At 54.0% G+C, this 23,793-nt stretch overlaps 7 protein-coding genes across 7 annotated transcripts; 5 read left to right on the forward strand and 2 right to left on the reverse strand.

Moving 5' to 3' along the window:
• Positions 1-736: 736 nt before the first annotated feature.
• On the forward strand, positions 737-3,183 carry B0H65DRAFT_95082 (uncharacterized protein). The gene has a single exon (XM_062831600.1). The coding sequence runs from the start codon at positions 841-843 to the stop codon at positions 2,956-2,958; it is 2,118 nt and encodes a 705-aa protein (XP_062683950.1). The 5' UTR covers positions 737-840; the 3' UTR covers positions 2,959-3,183.
• Positions 3,184-3,280: 97 nt separating this feature from the next.
• B0H65DRAFT_418352 (adaptin N terminal region-domain-containing protein) lies at positions 3,281-6,652 on the reverse strand (the record flags this gene model as incomplete). The annotated part of the gene is made up of 4 exons (XM_062824140.1): positions 3,281-5,556; positions 5,613-5,838; positions 5,891-6,471; positions 6,523-6,652. The coding sequence occupies 4 exons, from the start codon at positions 6,650-6,652 to the stop codon at positions 3,281-3,283; spliced, it is 3,213 nt and encodes a 1,070-aa protein (XP_062683951.1).
• Positions 6,653-7,611: 959 nt separating this feature from the next.
• On the forward strand, positions 7,612-8,988 carry B0H65DRAFT_95108 (uncharacterized protein). Its single transcript, XM_062831601.1, has 4 exons — positions 7,612-8,049; positions 8,120-8,326; positions 8,384-8,542; positions 8,594-8,988. Exons 1-4 carry the CDS (start codon positions 7,708-7,710, stop codon positions 8,822-8,824), a joined length of 939 nt encoding a protein of 312 aa, XP_062683952.1. The 5' UTR covers positions 7,612-7,707; the 3' UTR covers positions 8,825-8,988.
• Positions 8,989-12,546: 3,558 nt separating this feature from the next.
• B0H65DRAFT_95133 (uncharacterized protein) lies at positions 12,547-15,921 on the forward strand. The gene is made up of 4 exons (XM_062831602.1): positions 12,547-12,933; positions 13,069-15,043; positions 15,108-15,793; positions 15,869-15,921. Exons 1-4 carry the CDS (start codon positions 12,929-12,931, stop codon positions 15,879-15,881), a joined length of 2,679 nt encoding a protein of 892 aa, XP_062683953.1. The 5' UTR covers positions 12,547-12,928; the 3' UTR covers positions 15,882-15,921.
• Positions 15,922-16,482: 561 nt separating this feature from the next.
• On the reverse strand, positions 16,483-18,100 carry B0H65DRAFT_518113 (dehydrase and lipid transport-domain-containing protein). Its single transcript, XM_062828690.1, has one exon. The coding sequence runs from the start codon at positions 17,806-17,808 to the stop codon at positions 16,837-16,839; it is 972 nt and encodes a 323-aa protein (XP_062683954.1). The 5' UTR covers positions 17,809-18,100; the 3' UTR covers positions 16,483-16,836.
• A 601-nt stretch (positions 18,101-18,701) lies between these two features.
• Positions 18,702-21,572, forward strand: B0H65DRAFT_95339 (glutamine-dependent NAD(+) synthetase with GAT domain-containing protein). Its single transcript, XM_062831603.1, has 7 exons — positions 18,702-18,844; positions 18,903-19,181; positions 19,240-20,406; positions 20,462-20,545; positions 20,605-20,769; positions 20,845-21,136; positions 21,191-21,572. The coding sequence occupies exons 1-7, from the start codon at positions 18,788-18,790 to the stop codon at positions 21,340-21,342; spliced, it is 2,196 nt and encodes a 731-aa protein (XP_062683955.1). The 5' UTR covers positions 18,702-18,787; the 3' UTR covers positions 21,343-21,572.
• A 502-nt stretch (positions 21,573-22,074) lies between these two features.
• On the forward strand, positions 22,075-23,790 carry B0H65DRAFT_455501 (S-adenosyl-L-methionine-dependent methyltransferase). The gene is made up of 2 exons (XM_062826238.1): positions 22,075-22,717; positions 22,990-23,790. Exons 1-2 carry the CDS (start codon positions 22,327-22,329, stop codon positions 23,757-23,759), a joined length of 1,161 nt encoding a protein of 386 aa, XP_062683956.1. The 5' UTR covers positions 22,075-22,326; the 3' UTR covers positions 23,760-23,790.
• The last annotated feature ends 3 nt before the right edge of the window (positions 23,791-23,793 follow it).

The raw sequence follows: 23,793 nt of genomic DNA on the forward strand, positions 1-23,793 counted from the left end.
CGATCGTTAGTATTTAAGAGGAGTATTTAAAAACGCGAGTGATATTATTTCTCTATAGGGAACTTCAAGCGAGCGATTAATTATTTCTCTACGGGGAAAGAAAATATTAAGAGGGCGAGGGTCGGATAAGAGATTTTTCATAGTGTAGGGTCGGTCTTAGCGTATCCACTTGGGTTAGGAAGCTTTGGTAATGGGGTCGGGTGATGTGAGTACTTGCATGTCCTATTCTGCCCTACCAGGCCTGTGCTCCCTCTGCTGGAAGATGCCGTTGGTAACAAACATGACCGTATTCCCGTGCCGTACCCCGTACTCAGCCCCGTGTGTGCCAATCACGGCCAATGTTTCGAATCATGTTCACTCCAAGAAAAGTCTCTGGGCAACCCCGGCCTCGGGTCGCTCAAAGCGGTGCATCCGGCACCTTGCGCATCAACTTGGTTCCAAGACAAACATCTCACCTCAACCATATCCCTTTACCTTGTTCTTGTTTCCCTTTCCACCTTTTTACACTTCATGTTGAACATAGCCTCATACACTCGCAGGTCGCAGATGCTTTGCTTATCTTCTCGTTTTGCGGCTTGACAGCATTGATTGATACCCCCATCACTTATCTTGAACTTCAACTGTCTTGTTGACTTTTCTTGTTTTGTTTTGATGCGTTTCGTCATAGCCTGCTTAGAACGGCGTTAGTCTCCACGCGGTCCATCAAGGTCTCCGAGGTGATCTTGGATCCGTCGAAAACCCGCGAGGACCTCGAAAAGTCGACTTAAACAGCATTTGCCTATATACGAAGAATTGGATACCCAAAATCTTACGAACGACAACTTACAAACACGATAAGACATGGTGGGAACCCAAGATGGGGCGACGTCCCCCAAATCAGTTCACCACGTACACCAAGTACACCAGCTTCAAGATCCCGAGAGCCTCTCTTCCTCCTCCGGTTCAGACAACAGCGCCAGTAGCAGCAGTTCCAGCAGCGGCACCGGCACTCCGAACGTTGCCAACAGCGCAACGATACTGATCGCAACCGACCATCCCGACGCACCACTGCCCGAAGTAACCCTCGTCGAAGCTCTCGAGGCCGACAGCTCCCCGCCCACTCCCCGATTCATCCAAGATGCCGGCTCATGGAAGAGGTGGAAATGGGTACCGTATCCGGTCCGGCGTTCAATTGTCGCTGTCATTCGATGGGCTCACGGCCCCGTTACTCCTCAGCGGTTCAGGATCAAGCCTCTGTTCCCCAGCGTCCAGTATGCGCCAATCCTAATGTTGGAAAAGAAATTCCCACGGTTGAGGCATAGGCTATGGCTACTCTTTTTCTGGATCGCCATGTGGATAATTACATTCGCCTTGGTCATGCGCAAAGAGTTGGATGTGGACGAGATTCCGGGATGGGGGAGGCCCGTCTCGATCGGCTGCGGCGCTGCCTACTGGGAGATGGACAATGGTTGCGGGCTGAAAGGCATGCAATGTCGGCCCTTCACCAACTCTGGATTTGCCTTCAAGTGTCCTGCCAACTGCGCAAGCTACCAGGCCTTGAACCCGCGCGCTGTGGGTGACCAGGAGGTTGTATACAGGCCTCTGATCGTTGGCGGCCCGCCAGCAACAGGGGACGATATCACTCCGGTTTACCGAGGTGACTCCTACCTCTGCGGTTCTGCCGTTCATGCCGGCGTCGTGTCGAACGCGCATGGCGGCTGTGGTGTGGTGCGGTTGATCGGGACGCAGAGAAACTTCAGCAGCTCGGACCGGAACGGAATCGAGAGCATCGCCTTCGATTCCTACTTCCCACTGTCTTTTACCTTTGAGGAGGGCGTCGAATGCTCAGCTAAGGACATGAGATGGGCACTCCTCGCCATCTCCGTCGTCTTTTCCACCGTACTTTCGGTGTTGATCACATCCCCCCACCTCTTCTTCTTCCCCGTCTTCACAGTAATCTACTGGACTGTTGGCTTGGCTACCGACCCCGCCAACATCACCGACGTGCCCTCCCTCATCTCGCGCGAGCTCGGCTCGTTCCTCCCCGCCATTCTCGCAGCCTGGGTCATGTACGACCACATGGGCATCCGCCGCTCCCTAACCGGTCTGACGGCCCAGTTCGAAAAGACGGTGCTCTGGTTGGGAGGTTGCTGGGTCGGCGCCCTAACCAACTACACATTTGACTTCATCCCCATCCAGCGCCTGACGCCGCACGACCTGGCACAACAGCCTGGAGCGCGGGCCGCTCTGGCCATCATCATCATCGTCTTGACCGTCATCATGGCCTCGCAGGTCTGGTTCTTCCGCCAGGAGGGTCGACTGGTTCGTTACCTCAAATTCTACACCATCGTCGGCGCCGGTCTCATCCTCTGTGCCATCTTGCCGGACCTCAAGCTGCGCATCCATCACTATATCCTGGCTCTCCTCCTCCTGCCCGGAACGAGCATGCAAACTCGTCCGTCGCTTCTCTACCAAGGCTTGCTGGTCGGTCTCTTCATCAACGGCATCGCCCGCTGGGGATGGGACCCCGTCCTCCAAACGGCTTATGCTCTCCAAGGCGATGCCCAGCTCGGCTCTCCCTTGCCAGCCCTCGCCGCGCCCGTGATCTCACTTGGGACGAATATTTCCTCCATCACCTTCACTTGGGGCAAGCCGCCTGGCTCTGTTTACGACGGCATCAGCGTGCTCGTGAACGACGTCGAAAGATTCCGGACGTATTTCAGCAGTGATGAGTTTGACAAGAATGCACCCTCCAACTTTACGTGGACCAGGGAGGGAGAGGAAGTGGGGAGAGATAATGAGTATTTTAGGTTTGCGTGGATGCAGGGGTACAAGAGTGAGGATTATACCAAGGCGGGAGTGTGGACAAAGGAGGGCGAGTGGATTGGGATGGCGCCGGGGCCGTCGAGGGTGAATAAGAGGGGTTTGGTGGGGGTGGTTGAGGAGGAGGAGGAGGAGGGGAGGAGGAGGTTAGCTTGATGAGAGGGGGTGACACTTGGATATAAAGCACATGTGGCTATGTTTTGCCATGATGACTCGATAACGAACATTGACGATGACTTGATCCGAAACATGAAAGGCTACCTACCATTGTGGTGTTCTGTTCGAATGAATTTGTTGCGACTTTTCCCTCCCTGTACTTGGAGTGGTTCTCTGGGTATTTATCCCCGCTCACGGTGGTTATTATTCAATCTCACCAGCAAGTCCAACCGGAGAAAAGGCTCATACAGGCAGCTTCATAACCATTAATTGACTCCAATGCTTCTACTCATCCTTTCTACCTTCCATCTCGCCCTTTAACCTATGGCTCACCAGCTTCAACTCCAGCTTCAGCTCCAATCCCAGTCCCAGTCCCAGCGTCATCATCAAGCTGTATAATCCTCTTCGGCTTCTTCTTCTTAACCTTCTCCTTTTCCTTCTTCTTAACAGTCACCGCCTCTCCCTCTCCCTCTCCACCCACCGGTTCCCCTTCTATCACCACTCCTCCTTCCGCTCCCTCTGCCGCCTCCGCCTCCGCCTTCTTTTTCTTCTTCTTCACCTTCTTCTCCTTCTCGTCATCAATCCCATCACCCCCTTCCAACTTCGCCTTCGCCTTCTTGCCCTCCTTATCCTTCTTCTTCTTCTTACTCTTAACCACCACTCCCTCCGTCGGCACACCTTGAGCGACTTGTATCCTCTCGTTAGCCCTCTGCATCTCTAATCTTAGCCGCTGGACTTCCTTCATGGCCTTTGCCATTTCGGCATCGGTCTCTGCCAGCTTCTCGTGCGGGAGAGCACCGGAATCATCCGACTGGCTGGCTTCTAAGCTGAGGTTGCGCAAGTGGCTTGAGTCAACTTGTAGAAGTGATTGCTTGAGTTTCTTGGCCGCGCGGGATTTGGCGCTGGTGCTGGAGGGATCGGCGTCGGAGTCATGCTGGCTTCCCGTTCGCGGTGTGGAGGGACGGCTGCCGACAAGTGTTTCGTCTGCTGCGACGACGATCTGTGGGCGTGATTTGGGTTTGGGTTGCTGATATGTTCCGGGAGCGCCGGCGCCGGCGCCGACGCCGGAGGAGCTGATGGCACCGAGATCGAGCTTCATGATGGGGATGGAGTCGATGTCGAGGTCTGGACCGTTTTCGTTTTGCAGGATGTTGTGTATGGGTGTAGAAGTGCCTTGTGAGCGAGAAGGACTGCCTAGGTCGCCGATGTAGAATGGGTCGTCACGGTTGCGCTCTGCTCGTTCGGCCTTCCGACGGGCGATAATGTCAGCGTCGAGGTAGCTATCCTCTGTCGCTTGCTGGTAGGAACCGGAAGATATCGTCTCGGGCGCATCCCTCAGTCTGTTGATTGCTGGCTCACTGGAGATGCTGGTCGGGGCCGCCTTTTCGTTGTAGTAAGCCGCGAATTCGTCGTCTTCCTGGATGGGAAGCATCAGCGAGTCTGCTTGTGCCAGCAAACTGCCGAGGTTAGGATGAATAGGTTCGTCCAAGTCCAGGCCCTCCGGCATTGGGACATTCAGCTGAGCGCCAACTGCAACGGAGTTCAACTCCCAGCCTTGGAAGAGAGAGGGTATCGCTTGTGTGAGAAGGAGTGGTGGGTCTTGTTCGAGTTCGTCTGTTGATGGCGCCTGTGCCGATGCTGCCTCGGCGGTGAGTTTCAGGAGCTCGGTAAACTCTACCGCTCGTTCCTGGACCTCAAGAGATGGATGAAGCACTAGGGGCTCATATGTATGGATGACCCGCGCCATGAGCAGAGATACCATCGACTTCCGTTCTGCTGTCCAGGATGTTTGGTCGTTTCCAGCAATCAGCGCGAACAACTTCATGGAGGCCTGCAGGCAGGTTGCGAGAACCTCTGGGGGTCTGATGCGCGGTATTAACTGTAGTAGGTGATTGAGTGTGTCGCTTGGGTTTGATAGGTGATATGCGTATTCTCCGGCGATCCAAGCAACAGGCTTCAGTGAACCTGATGTCACTTGGTGTGAAGTGGATTCCATCGCTAACTTTGCGATTATAAGCTCGGCAGCCCGGACAGCGGCAACTCTCACTGCCTTCGCCTTGACGGCCACGTTTCTGAGCTCATTGCCAATGCTCTCCCCGATATCGGCTGTGGTAGATTTCGCTCCCAGTGCCATACCGTCCGAGTCAACCTCCTTACGAGACGCCGGAGCAATCCGGATGAGTTGTGTAAGTACGTCGATGTACCAGTCAAAGTCGACCACATTGGAGTAGTTGTCCTGCGAGCACATCTTCAGGATCCTGCCAATAACGTCAATTGTATAGTCTTCGGGGAGAGGAGGAGCCTCATCTCTCTTCCGAGACCGTCGTTCCGCGCCCATCTCTTCGCTCGAGTCGGTTGATAGGTCGTCCAACTGATCATTGTTCGAGTTTGTGGACGTCTTGAGCTGCCTCATAAGCCGGCTGACAATAGACACCAGGTTATCGCTGCTGACCATCCCCTGTACCAGGTCTAGGGCCTTTATCCTAATAGTTATATCTTCGCTGTCGATGCACTCCATGATCACGTCCTCTTGCTGAGCAACAAGGAACGGGTGCGTGACCACGATTCTGTTGAAGGCCAAGAGAGCCACATATTTTACTAGACACAACCCATGTTAGAATCACAACAGAAACACTCACAGAGGGGGCACTCACAGTTGGCATCGCCATTGAAAGTGATCATGCCCCGAAGCTTGGAAACACATAGGCTAGCAATTTCCTCCCTTCCATCGTCTTCCGAGTCTCCAAGGATGCCTCCTTGTATGATGCCGTTGATACACTCGTATAATAGGGACATTGCCGGCGTTGTTCGGATCAGATCGGTCAGGGGTGGCAATAGTTTTCGGACGAGACGCGGCTCTAGAGGGGTGAGGGTCGCAAACTGCGCAAATTAGCAAAGAGGCCGTTCGCGGGGATGCCGGGGTTCCCTTTACCAGTTTGATCAACTTTATCGCCATCCAGTTGTTCCCCCCATCTACCAATAGTTCGAACAGGCGCGGAGCCAAGGGCAAGAAATCCTGGGGTCTCCGCCAACCTAGTTCACACACCACGTTCACGATGGCCGCTGTAACGCTCGGGTCCTCGTTCTTGTCCATAAGTCGCTCCTTGATTTTGGGCCATGCTGCTCGAAGGGTCTCTGGGTATACCAAGGCTAGTCTGTATAGTGTAACGATGGTCTTCTTCCTAATAGCTGAATGCGAGTGACTGAGACGTGGCAGTAAATCTGCTAGTACGGAGAGGGCGAGAGATGGCGTGATGATATGTGGGAGCGCGGCGATTGGGAGCGAGATGACTATCGGAGAGGAGGCCGAGAGGTCCTTCTTGAGGAGGTTGGTGGCTAGCATGAGCACTTCTGTATCGGTCTTGAAGCTCTGGACGGCGCCGAGATATCCAACGCGCTTCTGGTGGTATTTGGGCGAGGACATGACCTCGAGAACGTGGAAGGAAGCCCAGGACATGTCATGGCCGTTCATCTCGAGGTATATGATCTTGAGCAGGGCCGTGGCCTTGACATCTTTGCGCATCTGTTAGCGAATGCGTATATAACAACAAAAGAGAGACGAACCCATGTCCTGGCTTTTGATCTCGGAACGACATTCTTTCAGGCAGTTCTGGATGTACTCCTTTTCGTTTCCCTTGTGGTTACGCAGACCTCGGATGAGGTCGTACAGTGACTTTTCGAACCTAGGGGGCATCAGCTAAGTCGGTTCGTGCAGACGGAAGCCGGAGCTTGACGCACATGGTTGCGGTTGTGGTGGCCAACTGCCAGTGTTCCAGATATTGTGGGTATTATATGGAAGTTTGAGGGTTGTCACTGACGGCGCAACCGGTAGCTATCGTTGGTTTCTCGGAGCTTGGTTCGCGTAGTACTTGGTGACAGGAGCAGTCTAGTATAAGCTGGAGGTGTAGCGAGGCGACGGGGACGACGTGTTGTTGTGTTTGGACTGAATCGCAACTCGACGCATCTTGCCCGCGGCCGTACTGGGGAGCTTGGAGATAGTGTCGGCGCACCCGGGTCGAGGGTTGTGAATGCGCTTCTCGTCTTGACGCCGTGGGATTACTTGTCGTTGAAACACAGTTGCTGGATCTTCGTTTGGAGTTCTGGAAGGAAGCGCCAGGGTACCGTAATGACCATCAGCAAGCTGCTGGAGATGTCCGTGGTGGGTTCCTAGAGGTAAGTGTGGCACCCTCCCCGTCGTGGTCGTGCTGTCTCACGTCACTGGCGGAACTGACCTCTGACCTCTCTGCCTGCCCGCGCTTGGAGGAGTCAAGTGGGTGGAGCTGAGGATCGTACAGTTTGCGACTGTCCCCTAAAACCCCATATCGCACTGTTTGTTTAAGCTTTTTATCGCTGAAAGAGCACAGCTATGGCACAGTGTAAATTTCAACAAAGAGCTCCATGCTTGCCCCACAGCCATCCAGTGCGGCAGCTCAGCTGCTCGCCGCGCGACGTCTACAGATTGTGACGCTGTCAAGACGCCAGAGAACATCAAGCTTCTCCCACAGCAACTTCACCTCTTCCACCACTCGACGACAACTTCCGACTCACAAGCTTAACCCGAGACTTCGACTAGCCTCGCTTATATTTACGACGATTCCCAATTGGCCGTTTCAGAACTCGCGACATAGACTCCTGCCGGTCGACGGTTATTCCTCTCCCAAGGAGAACAAGCGACGGAATCCGTCGTCCGAGCTGAACCCCACGATTATCGAACTATCGCGACTCGAGCTATCGCATTGAATATCTAAAATGGCGCCCTCGCTTCTCTATAACCCGGCCAAACTCCCTCCTTCGGCAGCTCTCCAACTCGCACAGCAAGCCCCCGTTGTCTTGCAAGGATCGTCATCAGCGTCCGAGACGGTGGACCAGTGGGCAACATACGAGAATCTGCTGCTATCATGCCTCCGAACCGGCGATGATGAAGCTGCCGCAAAATGCATGGATCGACTAGAGGCACGGTTTGGCGCCGACAATGAGAGAGTGATGGCTCTAAGGGGCTTGTTGTCCGAGGCCCAGGCCCAGAACAACGGAGAGCTGGAAGCGGTGCTCAAGCAATACGACGCGATTCTGGAAGGAAACAGCACCAATATCGTGGGTCATGACCGTCTGCCAACTGTTCTCGGACAGCAGATTTGCTAACCATCCGTGTCTACGTCTACAGCCTATCACAAAGCGTCGGATTGCCCTCCTACGATGCATGGGCCGCGTCTCGGATGCCGCATCGGCTCTCGTACAACTCCTCGACTTTTCCCCAACCGATGCCGAGGCCTGGTCTGAGCTGTCCGATCTCTACTTCACACAAGGGCTATATTCCCAGGCCATCTACGCGTTGGAAGAGGTCCTCCTCTTGTCGCCCAATGCCTGGAACGTATGCGCTCCTCCCTCATCCGACAGTCTAAACCCTATACTAATGTATCCCATCTAGATACATGCACGACTGGGAGAGTTGCAGTACATGGCTGCCACGACTTCCGGAAATGGCGGTGGGTCCCAGCAAAAATACTTGGCCGAGGCGCTCAAGCGGTTTGCTCGGAGCATTGAGCTGTGCGACGACTATCTCCGTGGTTACTATGGGCTGAAGCTGGTAAGTTTCCGGTAGCCGTCATACGCGAACCACATGCTGACTATCCGCTAGGTCACCACGAGGCTCCTTAAGGAACAGGCCAAGCAGGCAAAGCAAACCGACGATGGCGAGTTCACTCTGCCTGATTCCAAGACAATTGAGCGTCTCGACGAGCTTGCGACAGCCAAGCTATCGGAAATTGTTCGTCACAGCACTCTGAAGGACAGGGGCTGGCGCGGCTATGACGAACGTGAGGTTGCAGCCGCCCGGGAATTGCTCTCACAAAATGGAATTGAGAGGTGAGATTTGATGCCGTTGAACGAGGCAAACGGCACGGCGCCCAGTCCAGTGACCGATTCGATATGCCTATTGCCTCTTTTGATCTCTTGATGGATGGTGTTTGGCACAATCGGAATGTGTTAGCGAAACCCACCGGGCGTGATGGAAGCCGTCGTCGCAATCGGAACGGCCTTTTGACGATGGCTGGGGAGTCAGCGGTACCCTTGCGAGGTACTTTGGCTCTTACCTGCATTAGTTGACGCAGTGGGTCTTTGGGCAGCGAAAAGGCATCAAGAAAACCAGCTTCACGTGGCTTCACTAGATGCCCAAAGGCGATCCTTTGCCTGGTGGTCAGATGGGCGGCGCGGGCGTTCTCAGCCCAACCAGAAAGAGGACGACGCCTCCAAGCCCGCGACTGTTGCGTTGATGCAGGTCGCGAAACCTCCCGAACCTCTCATGAAACCTTTTTTTTATTTCTTGGGCAGAAAAGGTGTTCATGACTGGCGGCCTGGTTTCGGCACGGAACGACATCTGACTGGCCCTCCGAATTGCGTGGTATCGCAACATGGTTACCGGCCGACAGCCCAGGCCAGGACACCGGCTCATCTTCCGTTTTCTTCCAACACCATGTACAGACTCAAGACGAGGTATCCTTGGTGATAATTGATGCCTTGCTGGTCATTGGTAATAATAATAATGAATCAAGACATGTTATGGAATTCCAAAATCACCATGAACGGTTTCACAACCTCCCTGCCGCATGGCCGGCGCCGAGTCGATGATAGCTTATACATGAACAATCCGGAACAGCAGCCGACGATATTCTTCAGCGTCTTTCAACTGAAACGGCAAGAGACATAAACCAGATCTTCAATTTATCAACATGGCGATTTGCTCGACAAGAGGCGTATTCGCGTCTCTGTCTCTTGTCTCCGTGGCTGGCGCACCCTCATGGCCGCGATTCTCTAGCGTACATGCGACCAAAGTTGCACTGAACACCACACTGCCATTCTCTCCTCTACAAGTCAATCAGAGCACAAATTGAAAAACCAAAATCACAACTGCGACAGGAGACTGAGTGATTCTGTTTAAACGACATTCCCTTTTTCAATGCTAGACAGTAGACTCACATCATCGACTCACTTGTAGAAGAAGGTCTGAAGACCTGACGAGTACTAACATTCTGCATCTTTGGGCGGTATCACCAACGGAGGGGAGAGTCGTCGCTCATCCCCACTTCACCCCCTGTCTCCCCAGTCTTAGTTTCCAGCGGACTAAACCTTTTCAATACCCCTGCCCTGAACATCAACTCAGGCCAAAGAACCTCTGAAACTAAACCCTCACCTCTTTCACTCACTCTCCACGCTGGACGGGAGTTATTTGCCTGGCCGCTTGTGTTCCTGCTGCCTCGTGAGTACAGTCACTCGGCCAGGACACAAAGGCATCGAGTATCCGCAAAAAGACCGTTACCTATGGTCGATGTTTGTCCGTTCAGCTATCAGGATACAGTCGACTTACACTACGGTAGAGCCTGGCAACCTAAAAAGCCGGGTGCGCCCGTCAGATAAAGTAAGGCCATGTCTATCAGTGCTTGGTGTAAGGGTGATGAGGGCAGGGTTACCTGTCTCTAGGCACCGCAGGCAGGACAACACGCTCCGCCTTTACACAAGGTCTCCGTCGTGCTGCAGTTCCCCCAGCCTTGCTCAACTACCGTCTCAGGCCCAACCATGAGGCACCTATGTGTGTTCCCCTCCGCCGATACCTGTTCCCGGCTCTTCCAGCATCGTCCAGCTTGCGTCACGGAAGGGGGCCGTATGTAATTCCGTCTTGGTGCATCCCGCCGAAGGATCTTTGCTCTGCAAGGGCGAGTTGATCGTATGAAAGATTCCTATACATACGGCAAGACGGCCGCCTACAGCAACATCCGCTGGCCTTGGACCCGAAATATCAACGCCGGCACTACCTCTGCCCTCCTTCAACCAAACAAATCTTTTTACCCGTCCTGCCATACGGAGTACTCTGTACCCCCGATACTAGGCGGCTCTTTTTGCACACCATCTCCCTGCCTCCTTGCACTACAGACTGTGCATACGTTCTGCGTAAACACATCTCGTGCGTCCTCTGCTGCTACTCTACGACCATCTAACAAGATCCAAGTGGTCCCATACGGTTCAAGTCTTGTGACTAACCAAAGAGGAGGCACACGTACTTGAAATCCAAAAACAGTTTCACACACCATTGAAGTAGCCAACCTTATGCCGACCATTGTCGACAGTTGAGAGATTCCAGACAACCTCGCATACACAATACGCCGAGATCGCCACGAACTCTCAACCACCACGCAGCAAAGCCGGCCAACCAGAAACCCACGGAATCCTACAGGAATACAACGGTACGTGGTGATCTCTTTTAACTGCTTCCTCGTGGTCTATCTTAAACCACGCCTCTCCCCTTCTTCTGTGTCTGCTATTCGCGGAACGCCTCGCATTCTCTTTTCCCTCTGCTGCCCTCTATCAGCAGAAGCGGGAAGTGTTCGCCCCTCCGTCTTGGCGGGATCGCCAGTTCGTAAAGTCGCGGGGAAGCTTCAGGGCAGTGTGAGGATGAAGGTGTGGAAGAATCATTCGTAAGAACAGTTCAGTTTCTTAAGCGCTCAACACGAACCGATCCGATGAAATCGACCGCTTATACACACGAGAACAAGGAACAGGCCAGCCAATCCAGCGGCGGTCCGTCTGGATGCAACTCGCCAGTCACTGTCGTCGTTGTTGGCTGCAAATTTCTTACCTCTTCCCCCCTCCAGCCCCCCTTGCGTGAGATCGGGAGGCCTAGCGAGACAGAGGCTTCCCGCAGTCCACGCTACCCCAGACTCTCTTGTGACAATTCTATAGAACCTCCTAGGCTTCTAGATGTTTATCAACCCCTCATTGACCAACTGGGCACTAACAGCCAAGACCACAGGGTACGAACTCGACCATCACCTCGACGTTGTGCTGTCAGATAACCTTTGGTACGTTTTTAGACCTGTCTTCTTACACTGTTAAGCCCATTTTGAATCGCGTTCTCGTTTCTACCCACCTATCCAGACCCTCTGGCCCATGGAACTGAGACAACCGCGAGCCTTCTTAACCCTGTCAGCTCTGTTACATAGCCTGGCTCCTCAACTATCGGCTTGCCCCGCTGTCGTTCCCCTCGTTGTCGATCTGATCTAGATCCCTTGTTCGCTATCAAAACGGCGGCACATTGGCTGTTGTCGCTTGTGAATGCCGTTGTTTTCCTCATGCTGACCTGATATCCCAGCCAACTTATTTTCCATCCACCCTTGCCGGTATCTCTGGCGACCCCTCTCCTCAGCCATATTGTCATTTGGTCCACTATCCAAGCCTCAAGAACACCTAACGATTACAAAGTCCAGTCACCTATCTCGAACTGGCGCTTTGCAATTCTCAAGTCAACAACTATCAAGTGAAACACGGAGACCCTTTCGACTTCGGCTTACTCACTCCGGCTTCTTCATAAGGGTACCGAAGAGTCACTCACTCTCAAAAATCTTGAGATTGACCAGCAGGGAGAAGACGTGACCAATCATCCACGTCCATCCAGAAATTACACCAAAACCTGCCGCGACCAGCAATAGCACGGGAGGCGCAAGCCACCACCACACCTCACCACTCACTCCTAAGTCTCTTTTCCCGCACCGTCCAGGTTGTGTTCGCTCTTCATTCCCGTTGCTCACTCACTCACCGCCCGGGTCTTGTTACTCGCTACGTACTCCGTTACCAAACTGTTCAGGTCATAGACACTTCAGCGCCAGCTGAGGAGCCCTCAATCGTCCCTCCCGCTTCCCCACCCTCCTCCATCGCTCGTTCTTCCTCCGCTTTACACTCCTACCGCCCGTCTCTGTCCCTAGTCTGCTACCCTCTTACCTCAGCTTCCGACTCTTTCGAGTAACCAAGCAAGGAAACAAGGCAACTACCGTCCCGGCACTGGTCCGCACTCAAGCGCACCAACTTTGGTTTGCTAGTTGGTGCTTCGACTATTGTTAGGCAACTCTCTCTCGCTGCTCCCTTTGCTCCGGCTTTCTCCCTGCAGATTGTCACGAGCAAAGGGTGATACCCAAATACATTCCCAATGTCGTAAGTCTGGTCCGGATCCTCGATTCCCTCGATTCTATATCGCGACTGCGCCACATTACCTGGCCTGTGTCTGTTCTCCCTTCTTGGAACCAGCTAACCCCGGACCCCTTCCTCCTCTCTTTGCGCCTGTAATAGGAGCCGACGATCAATCAATATTACTGTGAATAACCCAGGTGCTGCGTATTCCTCAACCACATCATCGAGCGGATACGACTCATCACAGTACAATTACCGGCACGGTTACGACGACTCGGTAGTCGATGACGAGGACGACGAGGAGGTGACCGACGACGAGTCCACCGAAGACGACCATTGGGATGAACACTACGACGAAATAGATCCTTCGGATTCTGCCTCGGCAACCGCAGAGTACTATCCTCATCCTCATCACGGGCATCCACCATTGCCTCCTCAATCTCCTCACTCCCGCTCTCACAGTACCCACGGCGCCCGGAGTCCCCGGCTGCTAGAACGCAGCGAATCTGCGTCGCGCCGGCATCTAGTTCCCGCAGGAAGACAGTCTTACTCTTACCGCTCCCCGACGGCTCCTCCCCCCATGGAGTCGGAATACGGGGACGAGTTTGGAGGATATGGTGGGCGCGGCCATGGACACCACTCACAACCCGGCTACTATGGCCGTGGCGCGGGACACAGCGCCTACGCTCCCAGCCATGCTGGATACGTGCCCAGCCATTACGGAAACCAGATGGTGCCATACGACTACAATAACCCATTCTCTCCCTCTCCCATGAACGACACCCTCACCAGAACCAGACGCGGTGGTGGCGGCGACGACTACTTCGGCGGCCACGACCCGCGTGGCCATAATCCGCGCGGCCACCACTACGACATGATGCCCTACGGAGGAGGAGGAGGACCAGGCGCCGCCGCCGGCGCTCTCGGTTACTACGGTGCCGGAGGCGGCTTCGGCGCCCCCGGGCCCAGCCACATGGCCGGACTAATGTTCCAACCCCCTCCACCACCGCCCACCGAACACCCGGGCAAGTCGCCAACTCCCGCGCCAGAGAAGAAGCTCGATCCAGAGATGGAAGCTCTCAAGAAGCAACTGGAAGAGTTCCAACTGGAAAAGAAGCGCAAAGAAGAAGAGGAAAAGAATCGCGAGATCGAGCGCAAGATCCGCGAAAAAGCCGAGGAGGAGCTGCGCAAAAAGCAGGAAGAGGACCGCAAGCGCGCCGAAGAGGAGAAGAAGCGCCAAGCGGAGCAGAACGCCGAGATGGAGCGGGCTGTCAAGGAGGCGCAGCGAGCGGCGGAGGAGAAGGCCGCTCAGGCGCGCAAAGAAGAGGAAGAGAGGCAGAGGAAACACGCCGAAGCGCTGGCCGAGGCTCAGAGGAAGGCAAGAGCTGAGTTCGAGGCTGAGTTGAAGGCTGCTGAGGAGCGGCGCAAGCGCGAGGAGGAGCAGGCTAAGATCGCTGCTGAGCTTGAGAAGCAGAGGATCGAAGCGGCTGTGAGGGCGAAGGAGGAAGAGCTCAAGAAGAAGCATGCCGAGGAAGAGCTGCAGCGGATTGCGGCCGAGAAGAAGGCGGCCGAGGAGGCCGCGGAGAGGAAACGGCTGGAAGATGAAGCCAAAGCGAGGCTGGACCGGGCGCTTAAGGAGACCGAGGAAAAGATCGCTGCCGCCATCCGGGCCGACCGGGAAAAGGCCGCCGAGGAGGCGGCCAAGAAGGCGGCCGAAGAAGCCGAGAAGGCGCGCAAGCAGAAGGAGTTCGAGGAGTGGCAGAAGCACCTCGAGGCCGAGGCCAAGCTGAAGGCCGAGATCGAAGCCCGCGAGCGGATGGAAAAAGAAAGAGCGGAAGCCGCGAAAGCCGCGGCCGCCGAGGAGGAGCGCAAGAAGGCGGAGGAGGCACTGCGTAAGCGGCTCCTGGACGAGGCCGAGAACAAGGCCCGGGAAGCTGCCGAGAAGGCCAAGGCCGCCGAGGAGGAGAAGAAGGCTGCCGAGGAGGCGCTCAAGAAGAAGATCCTGGCCGAGGAGGAGGCCAAGAGGCAGAAGGAGGAGGAGGCTGAACAGAAGAAAGATAAGGCCCCTATCAGATTTAAGGACGCTGTAGGCCGCAAGTTCAGCTTCCCCTTCCGTCTGTGCCAGACGTGGCAGGTATGTTTCTTCCCCCCTTAACCCTCTTCTGTCTTCTCACCCAAGTACTAACACATCCCCGCAGGGCATGGAAGAGCTCATCAAACAAGCCTTCCTCCACGTCGACGTCATCGGCCCCCACGTCCAAGAAGGTCACTACGACCTGATCGGCCCCGACGGCGAGGTCATCCTCCCCTCCGTCTGGGAGCGCGTCATCGAGCCCGACTGGCAAATCACCATGCAAATGTGGCCCATGGACAAAGCGCCCCTCCGCAACCAGATGCCCCCCGGTGGTCTACCCCCGGGCTTCGGCGCCGGTGCCCACGCAGGTGGCCTCGGAGGAGGTCACGGCAGTCTCGGTGGTCTTCCCGGCCAAGGCCGTTCCATGTTCCCCGGCGCTCCACCCGCTTCTCGTCTACCCCCCGGCATCTCGGACGCTCACGGGCACAGAATGGCGCATGACATGTTCCCTCCCGGCCAGCCGGTCCGTCCGCCTATGGGAATGCCTCCTCCTGGTATGGGTCTTGGTGGTGGTGGTGGTGGTGGTATCCCGCCTCCGCCTCCGCCTGGTTGGCCCGGTAGTGGGAGTAGACACGCTGCGCCGCCGCCCAGACCGGCGGCGATTGTGGTCGATGTCGAGCCGGAGGTTAGGCAACATAAGAGCAAGCACTCGTCGAGCCATAGCAGGAAGGAGACGAAGGCGACGGTGCTTGGGTGGATGGCGGGCGGGAAGCCGGTGAAGAGTAGTAGTAAGAAGTATGTCCTTGTTAGGTAGTCCCTTCCCCCCCCTTGTCCTGAGTGTGAAGAGGAAAGAGGAAAGATGCTAACGTGTGTGGTGTGGTTTAGGAAGAAGCACTAAACGAGTCACTTGGGAGAAGACGCCGCCAAATTCATCGACGGATTAGCAGCATGTCTGGTCGTCGACACAGATCCGGGTCTCAAGCCTTCCGCGCTGGTTGATTCTCTCTCCTTCTCTTCCATTCAATTTTCTCAGTTTGTTTTTTTGAGTTTGTTTGTTTTGGCTTTTGATACCTCTTCTCTGCTTGATGGTTTTTACATTCTTTTTGTGCTTTTGGCGGATACAGAGGCGTTCCTTTTGGGGGCTTTCTGACGCGCGTTTCGTTGTTCCAAAAACTTATGACGAAAAAAAGTACTACGATGGGATGAAGAGTGATGATGGATGAGAGATGATGAGTGATGAGGTTGACGACATATGATTGATGATACGAGATCATGTGTGGATGACGACCATTACGTTAACGGTGGGGAGGGTCGAAAGGGGATGGCGATGTGGATGTCTAGGGGGGTGAGTGGTTGAGTGTTGGTATAGGTTTTGGTTTAGCAATACATGGATTCTGGGAGATTGTGTTCCAAACTCGGCGTGAATGCCTCTGATGTTGTGACATATGCCCGTGGTTGGGAGGTTCTTCTAATACCCCAGATCCCTTGCTTGCTCGAGACCTCCTTCGCGTTGTTATACATTAGGGTATCTTGTCTATTTCTAACAAAAGCATGTCTATATCTTGCTTTTCCAAGCCACGCTGTCTATGCCCTTCTAAGTCCGAGTAATAATACAGAGATATCAAGAAGCAACACTGCCCGCCATCCCATCTAGTCTAGTCTAGTACTTCCAACCCTTCTTCCTCAGTCGGACCTTCACCAAGGCAATTACCTTAATCTAGCCTCTCTTACGAGACTTATCCAGCCAAGATTATGAGATCGGCCCGTGAACCACCAACTACCATCCAGCCCCTCGACGTCTACCCAGGCTTGTCATCCTATCACCAGACCATCACCCAGCACCCATCACCCCATCACCGCCTCCAAGTCCTCCTAGCCCTCTCCTCAAAAGCAGCAACCATCTCATCCACCTTCTGCCCCGCCAACTGTCCGACCGCAAACCCCAGCGCCGGATTCGCAAACTTGAACCTCACACTCAGCGCCACCTCTGTCCACTTATCTCCTACCCCCTCCTGGCTCTTCTTCAACCCTATCCCTCCTCCCGGAGGGGCCGGCACGTTCCTAACCGTCCACCTCGTCACCAGACTCTCAAACAACCCCTCCATTTTTTCGGTGTCACCATTTGGTGCAGGTGGTTTGTACCCGAATTGGCGGAGAACAGCAGAAGGGATATTGGTGCTGGCGTCACCGCTAACAGCTTCTACGATCCCGATCCCTTGGCCGTCGTCTGGCACGCAGTAGACTCGTGAGGAGTAGGATTCGGTGAAGGGGCCCCAGCCTACTGTTAGGTCGCCGCGGGCTGGCCATTTTGTTTTTGTTCTTGCCTGCTGCTCTTTCCCTTCTTCCCCTGCTGCTGCCCCTTGTTGTCCCCCCTCCCCTTCCGCTATTGCTGTAGGTTGTTGTGTAGGTTGTGTAGTAGGTTGCTCAGCCCAAGCGGTAACCACACTCCTACTACAATGCGGCAGGAACTGGCTGTAGGAAGAAACGTCCGCGATCAAGTTGTAGAGGTGCGCAGGCGGGTAGGGCAGGATGCGCCGCGCGCGGAGGACGGTTTCTGGCGAGCTGTTACCACCCCCGGGGGAACCTGAAGCGTTGTTGAGGGCGGAGGCGGCGGAGGAGACGGCGGAGAGGAGCCAGGAGGAATAAGGACGGGTGGTGGTTAGAGGCGTAGGTGATAGCGATGTTTTCCGGCGCGAATGTGAGGGTGGTGGTTCGTTGAAGGCGTTGTTGGTTGTGAGGGAGGAGAGTGATCGGACGCTCGTTCGGGGTATGAGGAGGAGGCGTGTTGCGCTTGCGGGGACGAGGAGGGACGGTCGGGGTGGCATTGTGTCGAGGGGCAGTCTCGTAGACTGGGTAAAAAGCTAGAGAGAGGGCCAAACGGTCGAGATAGGTGGTTTGCGCCGCGAGTATTGTAGTTGCGGTTCGGAGTAGGAAGGAGGTGGTGGAGGTTGGTTGTTGAAGTTTTGAGACCGGCGACTTTTGTTTCTGGAGTAATTAGGGAGAAGAGAAGGATGAGGAGGTTCGTGGAGGTTGTGGGATTGTGGCCACTGGGCGTACCCGAATGCGCCGGAATAAACAAAGTTGGGAACTTTTTGAAGGCATTCCCGTCGCAATTCGGGGAACTTCCATCCCGAGGTCGGGGTTGTGCTGTCGTTATTTGGACAGTGTAATATGCTGCCCCTAAATCTGTGCTGTATTGCCGCTGTATGAGAATGCATCCTGCGCTGAGATGTCACTTCCAGGGTGTAGATTGCTAAAGGATTTGCTATTTTAACCTTGAATCTAGCCCAACAGAGCACCTTTGCGGGGTAACCTAATCTACAACATCAGGACTTGTGATCACCGTTGATCCAATTCATCAAGATACCAGAGACTTCCAAAAAGATATAAAAACTATGGGAGCTTGAAATTAGAAAGAATGAACCTGCGTCGGCTACCTAATGGAGAAAGGATCGATTGTGATAAGAGGACAGGCCATGATGCCGAATCTTTTCCGATCACTAACAACGGACTGATAGCGGATCCGTCCCATCTTCCACCGAGAGTCCGAGACCCCAGTCTCCCCGTCCACGGTCCTCGTCGAGAACGTCATCCGAACCTCACAAGGAACGGGCCGCGATTCTTCTGGTAACCAGTTGGTCTTGGGTCATTTGATCTTTTCTTCGTCAAGGTGAGTCGAACGTTTTGTTTAGGAAGTTGGCGTCGAGGTCTTTATGACTCAACAGTCTCCCCTCTGCAACCCCTCACTTGGAAGTTATTCTCTTACACATTGCCATCGACAACAGAACCGATCTGTCTTTGAAAATGGGAGGTCACCTGGTGACGGTTGCGACCTGCAGTCTGAACCAATGGGTTCTGGATGTAAGTTGAGCCTTGTCTGGTCTCTTTTTGTCCGGTCAATACTAACCCAAACAAACAGTGGGAGGGAAACCTCCAACGCATTGTTGAGAGTATTCATCTCGCCAAGAAGGCTGGTGCAAGACTTCGTGTTGGTCCTGAGTTGGAGATTTGCGGTTACTCCGGTTTGGATCACTTCCACGAGCTCGATGTCTACACTCACAGTTTGGAGATGCTCCGCAAGCTCTTGGAGGATGAGAGCTGCCATGACATCCTTATCGACGTCGGTTTGCCTATCCTTCACCGAAATATTAGATATAACGCCCGAGCAATCTTGCTCAACGGAAAGATCCTTTTGATCGTGAGTATACATACCTAAAAATCCATACCACATACTGCTTGCTAACAACCATGAACAGAGACCCAAGATGTGGCTTGCAAACGACGGAAACTACAGAGAGATGAGACACTTCACCCCGTGGATGCGTCCCAGAGAAACCGAGCTGTTCCATCTTCCCAAGATCCTCCAGGAAATCCAGGGCGAGACCCACGTTCTCTTCGGCGATGCTGTCATCTCAACCCCCGAAACAGCTTTCGGAGCAGAGACTTGCGAAGAGCTCTTCACCCCCAAGGCCCCGCACATCGACATGGCCCTTGACGGTGTTGAGATCATCACCAACAGCAGTGGCTCTCATTTCACCCTGCAAAAGCTCGACGTTCGCCTCAAGCTTATATTGGAGGCAACTCGCAAGTCGGGCGGTGTCTACCTCTATTCCAACCAACAAGGTTGTGACGGTGAACGCCTCTACTTTGACGGCTGCGCCATGATCATTGTCAACGGTGAAATCGTTGCCCAGGGCTCGCAGTTCAGTCTTAACGATGTCGAGGTCGTTACTGCCACTGTCGATCTGGAAGAAGTCAGAGCGTACAGGTCTTCGATCTCGCGTGGCTTGCAGGCGGCTACTTCGAATGCCAAGTACCAGAGGATCCAGACCTCGTTCGAGTTCAGCCCTGAGGATGAGGATACCGACATTTGGAAGAAGCCCACTCTTCCCAGGCCGCCGAGGTACCACTCGGTAGAGGAGGAGATTGCCCTGTGTGGTGGCTGCTATCTCTGGGATTACCTCCGAAGGTCTGGCACAGCCGGTTACTTGGTTCCCCTGAGCGGAGGCATTGATTCTTGTGCCACGGCTACCCTTGTCTTCTCCATGTGCCGCATCGTTATCCAAGCCATTGAAGACGGCAACCAACAAGTCATTGAGGATGTCAGGCGCATCTGTAAGTATGGCAAGGAAGGTGAACTTCCAAAGACGCCCCAGGAGCTCTGCAACCAGGTCTTCACTACCATTTACATGGGCATGAGCAAGCAAAGCTCTTCCGAGACCCGCGGACGTGCTAAGGCGCTTGCCGACGCCATTGGTAGCTACCATGTTAACCTCGACATTGACGACGTGTATGAGGCTCAGAAGAAGCTTATCGTCCAGACAACGAATTTTGAGCCTAAGTTCAAGGTCCATGGCGGTACAGTCCAGGAGAACTTGACGCTGCAGTGCTTGCAGGCTCGCATCAGGATGGTTACTGCCTATGTATGTAAGTTCCGCCCGGGTCCAGTGACAAACATATACTGACGATATGCTATAGGAATTTGGTCAGATTCTCCCCACTGCCCGCGGCAGGCCCGGTGGCGGAAGTCTTTTGGTGCTCGGCAGTGCCAATGTCGGCGAGGTATGTCGAACAATGTCCATCGAACATGTCGAGTCAACAGATACTGATACTTGTGACAGAGTCTTCGTGGTTACTTGACCAAGTATGACTGCTCTAGTGCCGATATCAACCCAATTGGGTCGATTGACAAGGCAGACTTGAAGCGCTTCATTGCCTGGGCCGAGAAGAAGTTTGATCTTCCCTGCCTCCACGGTTTCCTGACGGCTGTTCCTACTGCTGAGCTGGTAAGTATCCAAGGATTGGTGATCCGGTATCTGACAAAGCTTGAACTCCGATGCTAACCACACTTTGCAACGTAGGAGCCCATCACCCAAGAATACGTCCAAAGCGACGAGGCCGACATGGGAATGACATACGCCGAGCTAACAGTCTTCGGCCGCCTTCGGAAGCTGAACAAGCTTGGTCCCTATGCCATGTTCCAGCGTCTTGTCCACGATTGGAGTGCCGACCGTGAGAAGGTCGAGGGTGACGAGGCGCCTTTCTATACTCCCAGACAGGTTGCCGAGAAGGTCAAGAGGTTCTTCCACTTCTATGCCATCAACAGGCACAAGATGACTACCTTGACTCCTGCTTTGCATTGCAATGATTACTGTAAGGTCCTCCCCGTTTCACCTGCTAGAGTACCTGAAGCTGACACCAGTACAGCACCGGATGACAACAGATTTGATCTCAGGCCGTTCTTGTATCCCCCCTTCTGGAAGAGCTGGAGCTTCAAGAGGATCGATATGGAGCTTGAGAAGATCGAGAAGAGGAGGGAAGAGCGTGCGGGTAAGGGCAAGGAGACTGAAATCGACTGAAATGCACAGTAGTGTTCAAGTGAGTTCAAGAAGAACCAAAAAAAGATTATCGACGATTGGTTCGAACTCACCACCTCTCTCCAAACAAGAGAGGAAAAGAGCAAAAAAACAACAACCGCTCGTTCAGAGCATCGGTGAACCGTTTGATTTCTTGTGTCGACTGGAGTGTTCCCAGATACCATATAGGTAGACCGGCTACTAGGTAGTGAAGACCCCTCTACGTGTCTTAGCACTCCGTTCCCGATCCGGACAAGCAATATGTTTTGAGTTTTGAGAACTCAAACGGTAGACCGTTGTGCCATCTGACCAAGCGGTTGTTGTTGGAAAGAAGGACCAACCAGGTCCCTTATATGGTCATTAGGGTTGGGTTTGAGATCGGATGAAGGAGTAGTAGGGAAGGTAGTACGGCAGCTGCCGCGGACTCGACGGAAGCTCGAACGGTTCAGTTGAGGAAGGAACGATGGATGGTACCTACCTACTGCACACACTTGGTCCTCATTCCAGCGTCCTTATCATCGCCATCCGTCGCTTTCCAGCTTGAAAAAAGAAAGATCTTGATTCAAATCACTTCCAAGCATTTGACCAACAGTTGACTCCAGATCCAGATCCATGGACCAGTGAAGGACAGCTCCTTGATGTGACATCCCTACGGTCATTTCAAGGGTTAGGGGTAGATAAGGATAAGGTACTGAATCGGAGCGGGCCCACCGAGTGCAAAGTTGGGTGGGCCCCCACAACCCCAATTGGCCCCACAGACTCTGGGCCATTTTTGTACTTTTTCTCTCGTTTCGGAATTTGCAAATCTTTTCCCCTCCTCTCCTCTTCTCTCCTCTTCATTCTTCGTTCCCTCCGCGGTTCAAGAACCAGCACGATATGCTGCACCAACCTTACAACAAAGCCAGTGCCATTCAATGACCAGTGGTGATTGTTAGCTGCATCTTTCTACCAGTGCACTAACTAGGATCCTCCAACATTGTCCTCGCCATGGCATCGAATGGTGTCGTCGCTCCTGTCGCCTCTAGCCAGGCACAGGTTGTCGTCGATGAACAACAACAGCCCGATCAGCAGCTCACTGCCCAGATCTCCAAGCTCGAAATAGCCGAGGAGAAGCAGCAGCAGCCTGAGCAGCACCAGCAAGAGGAACAGCAGGCTCCCGCCAACGGAGAGCAGGCCCCTCCCCACCGGTCCCACGATCCCCAGTTCAACCAAAAGCGCAGCGACCCGTTTCAGTTCGGATCTCGCTATCTGCAGGAGCAGGACGACGTCTTTGAGTTCAACGCGTGGGACCATGTCGAGACTGATGACACATACAACGAGTATGCTGAACAGCAGTACGAGATGCAGCGCAATGCGCCCGTCTCGGACTTCGATAAGCGTGAGTAACCCATCCATCTTTTCCACCTCACTCCCCCAATGGTTCACGCTAAGAGAGGGGTTCATCCCCATTGCACCCCTCTCTTGGGCTTCCGTGATGATTTACAAACATAAGCATAGTTCATCTGAATATTTTATGAAGACAACTACGTATTTTATAGTCTTTCGCTCCCATCTGATTTTGCCCTTAACCATTGGGTTCTTTGAAACACATCAAGTTGTTTACACATTCAGACATTGGAGCAGTCTGCTAACTCAACTTGCCCATAACAGATCGTTTCAACTCGGACCCTGCAAAGTGGTGGAACCAGTTCTACAAGAACAACACTGCCAACTTCTTCAAGGATCGCAAGTGGCTTCAGCAAGAGTTCCCCATTCTGGACAAGGTCACCTCTGAGGGATACGGCCCCTGCACCCTCCTCGAAATAGGAGCCGGCGCGGGCAACACGGCCTTCCCCATCCTGTCGAAGAACAAGAACCCCGAACTGAAGCTCCACGCCTGTGATTTCTCCAAGAAGGCCGTCGAGGTCATGCGCTCGCAGGAGGCCTACAACACGGACCAGATGCAGGCCGACGTGTGGGATGTGGCCGGAGACGAGCTGCCCCCTCACCTTGAGGAGAACTCGGTCGATGTCGCCCTCATGGTGTTCATCTTCTCTGCATTGTCCCCGTTGCAGTGGAAGAAGGCCGTCGAGAATGTCTACCGTGTGCTCAAACCCGGCGGTGAAGTGTGCTTCCGTGACTATGGAAGAGGAGACTTGGCCCAGGTCCGCTTCAAGAAGGGTCGTTATCTGGACGAGAACTTCTACATTCGTGGTGATGGCACTCGCGTCTACTTCTTTGAGAGAGACGAGCTGGCCGATATCTGGTCTGGCAAGCTGTTCACCCAGGATAGTGAGGTCGAGGACGCTTCTGAGCCTGACATCCGCTTCGTGATTGAGGACCTTGGTGTCGATCGTAGATTGCTCGTCAACCGCGCAAAGAAGCTCAAGATGTACCGCTGCTGGTTGCAGGGTCGCTTCAGGAAGCCTTTGCCGAATTAGAAAGAATACAATTGATACCCATTCTGCATTACCT

Source organism: Neurospora tetraspora, assembly GCF_033439725.1.
Source record: "Neurospora tetraspora strain CBS 560.94 chromosome Unknown B0H65scaffold_2, whole genome shotgun sequence".
Classification (NCBI taxonomy): Eukaryota; Fungi; Ascomycota; class Sordariomycetes; order Sordariales; family Sordariaceae; genus Neurospora; species Neurospora tetraspora.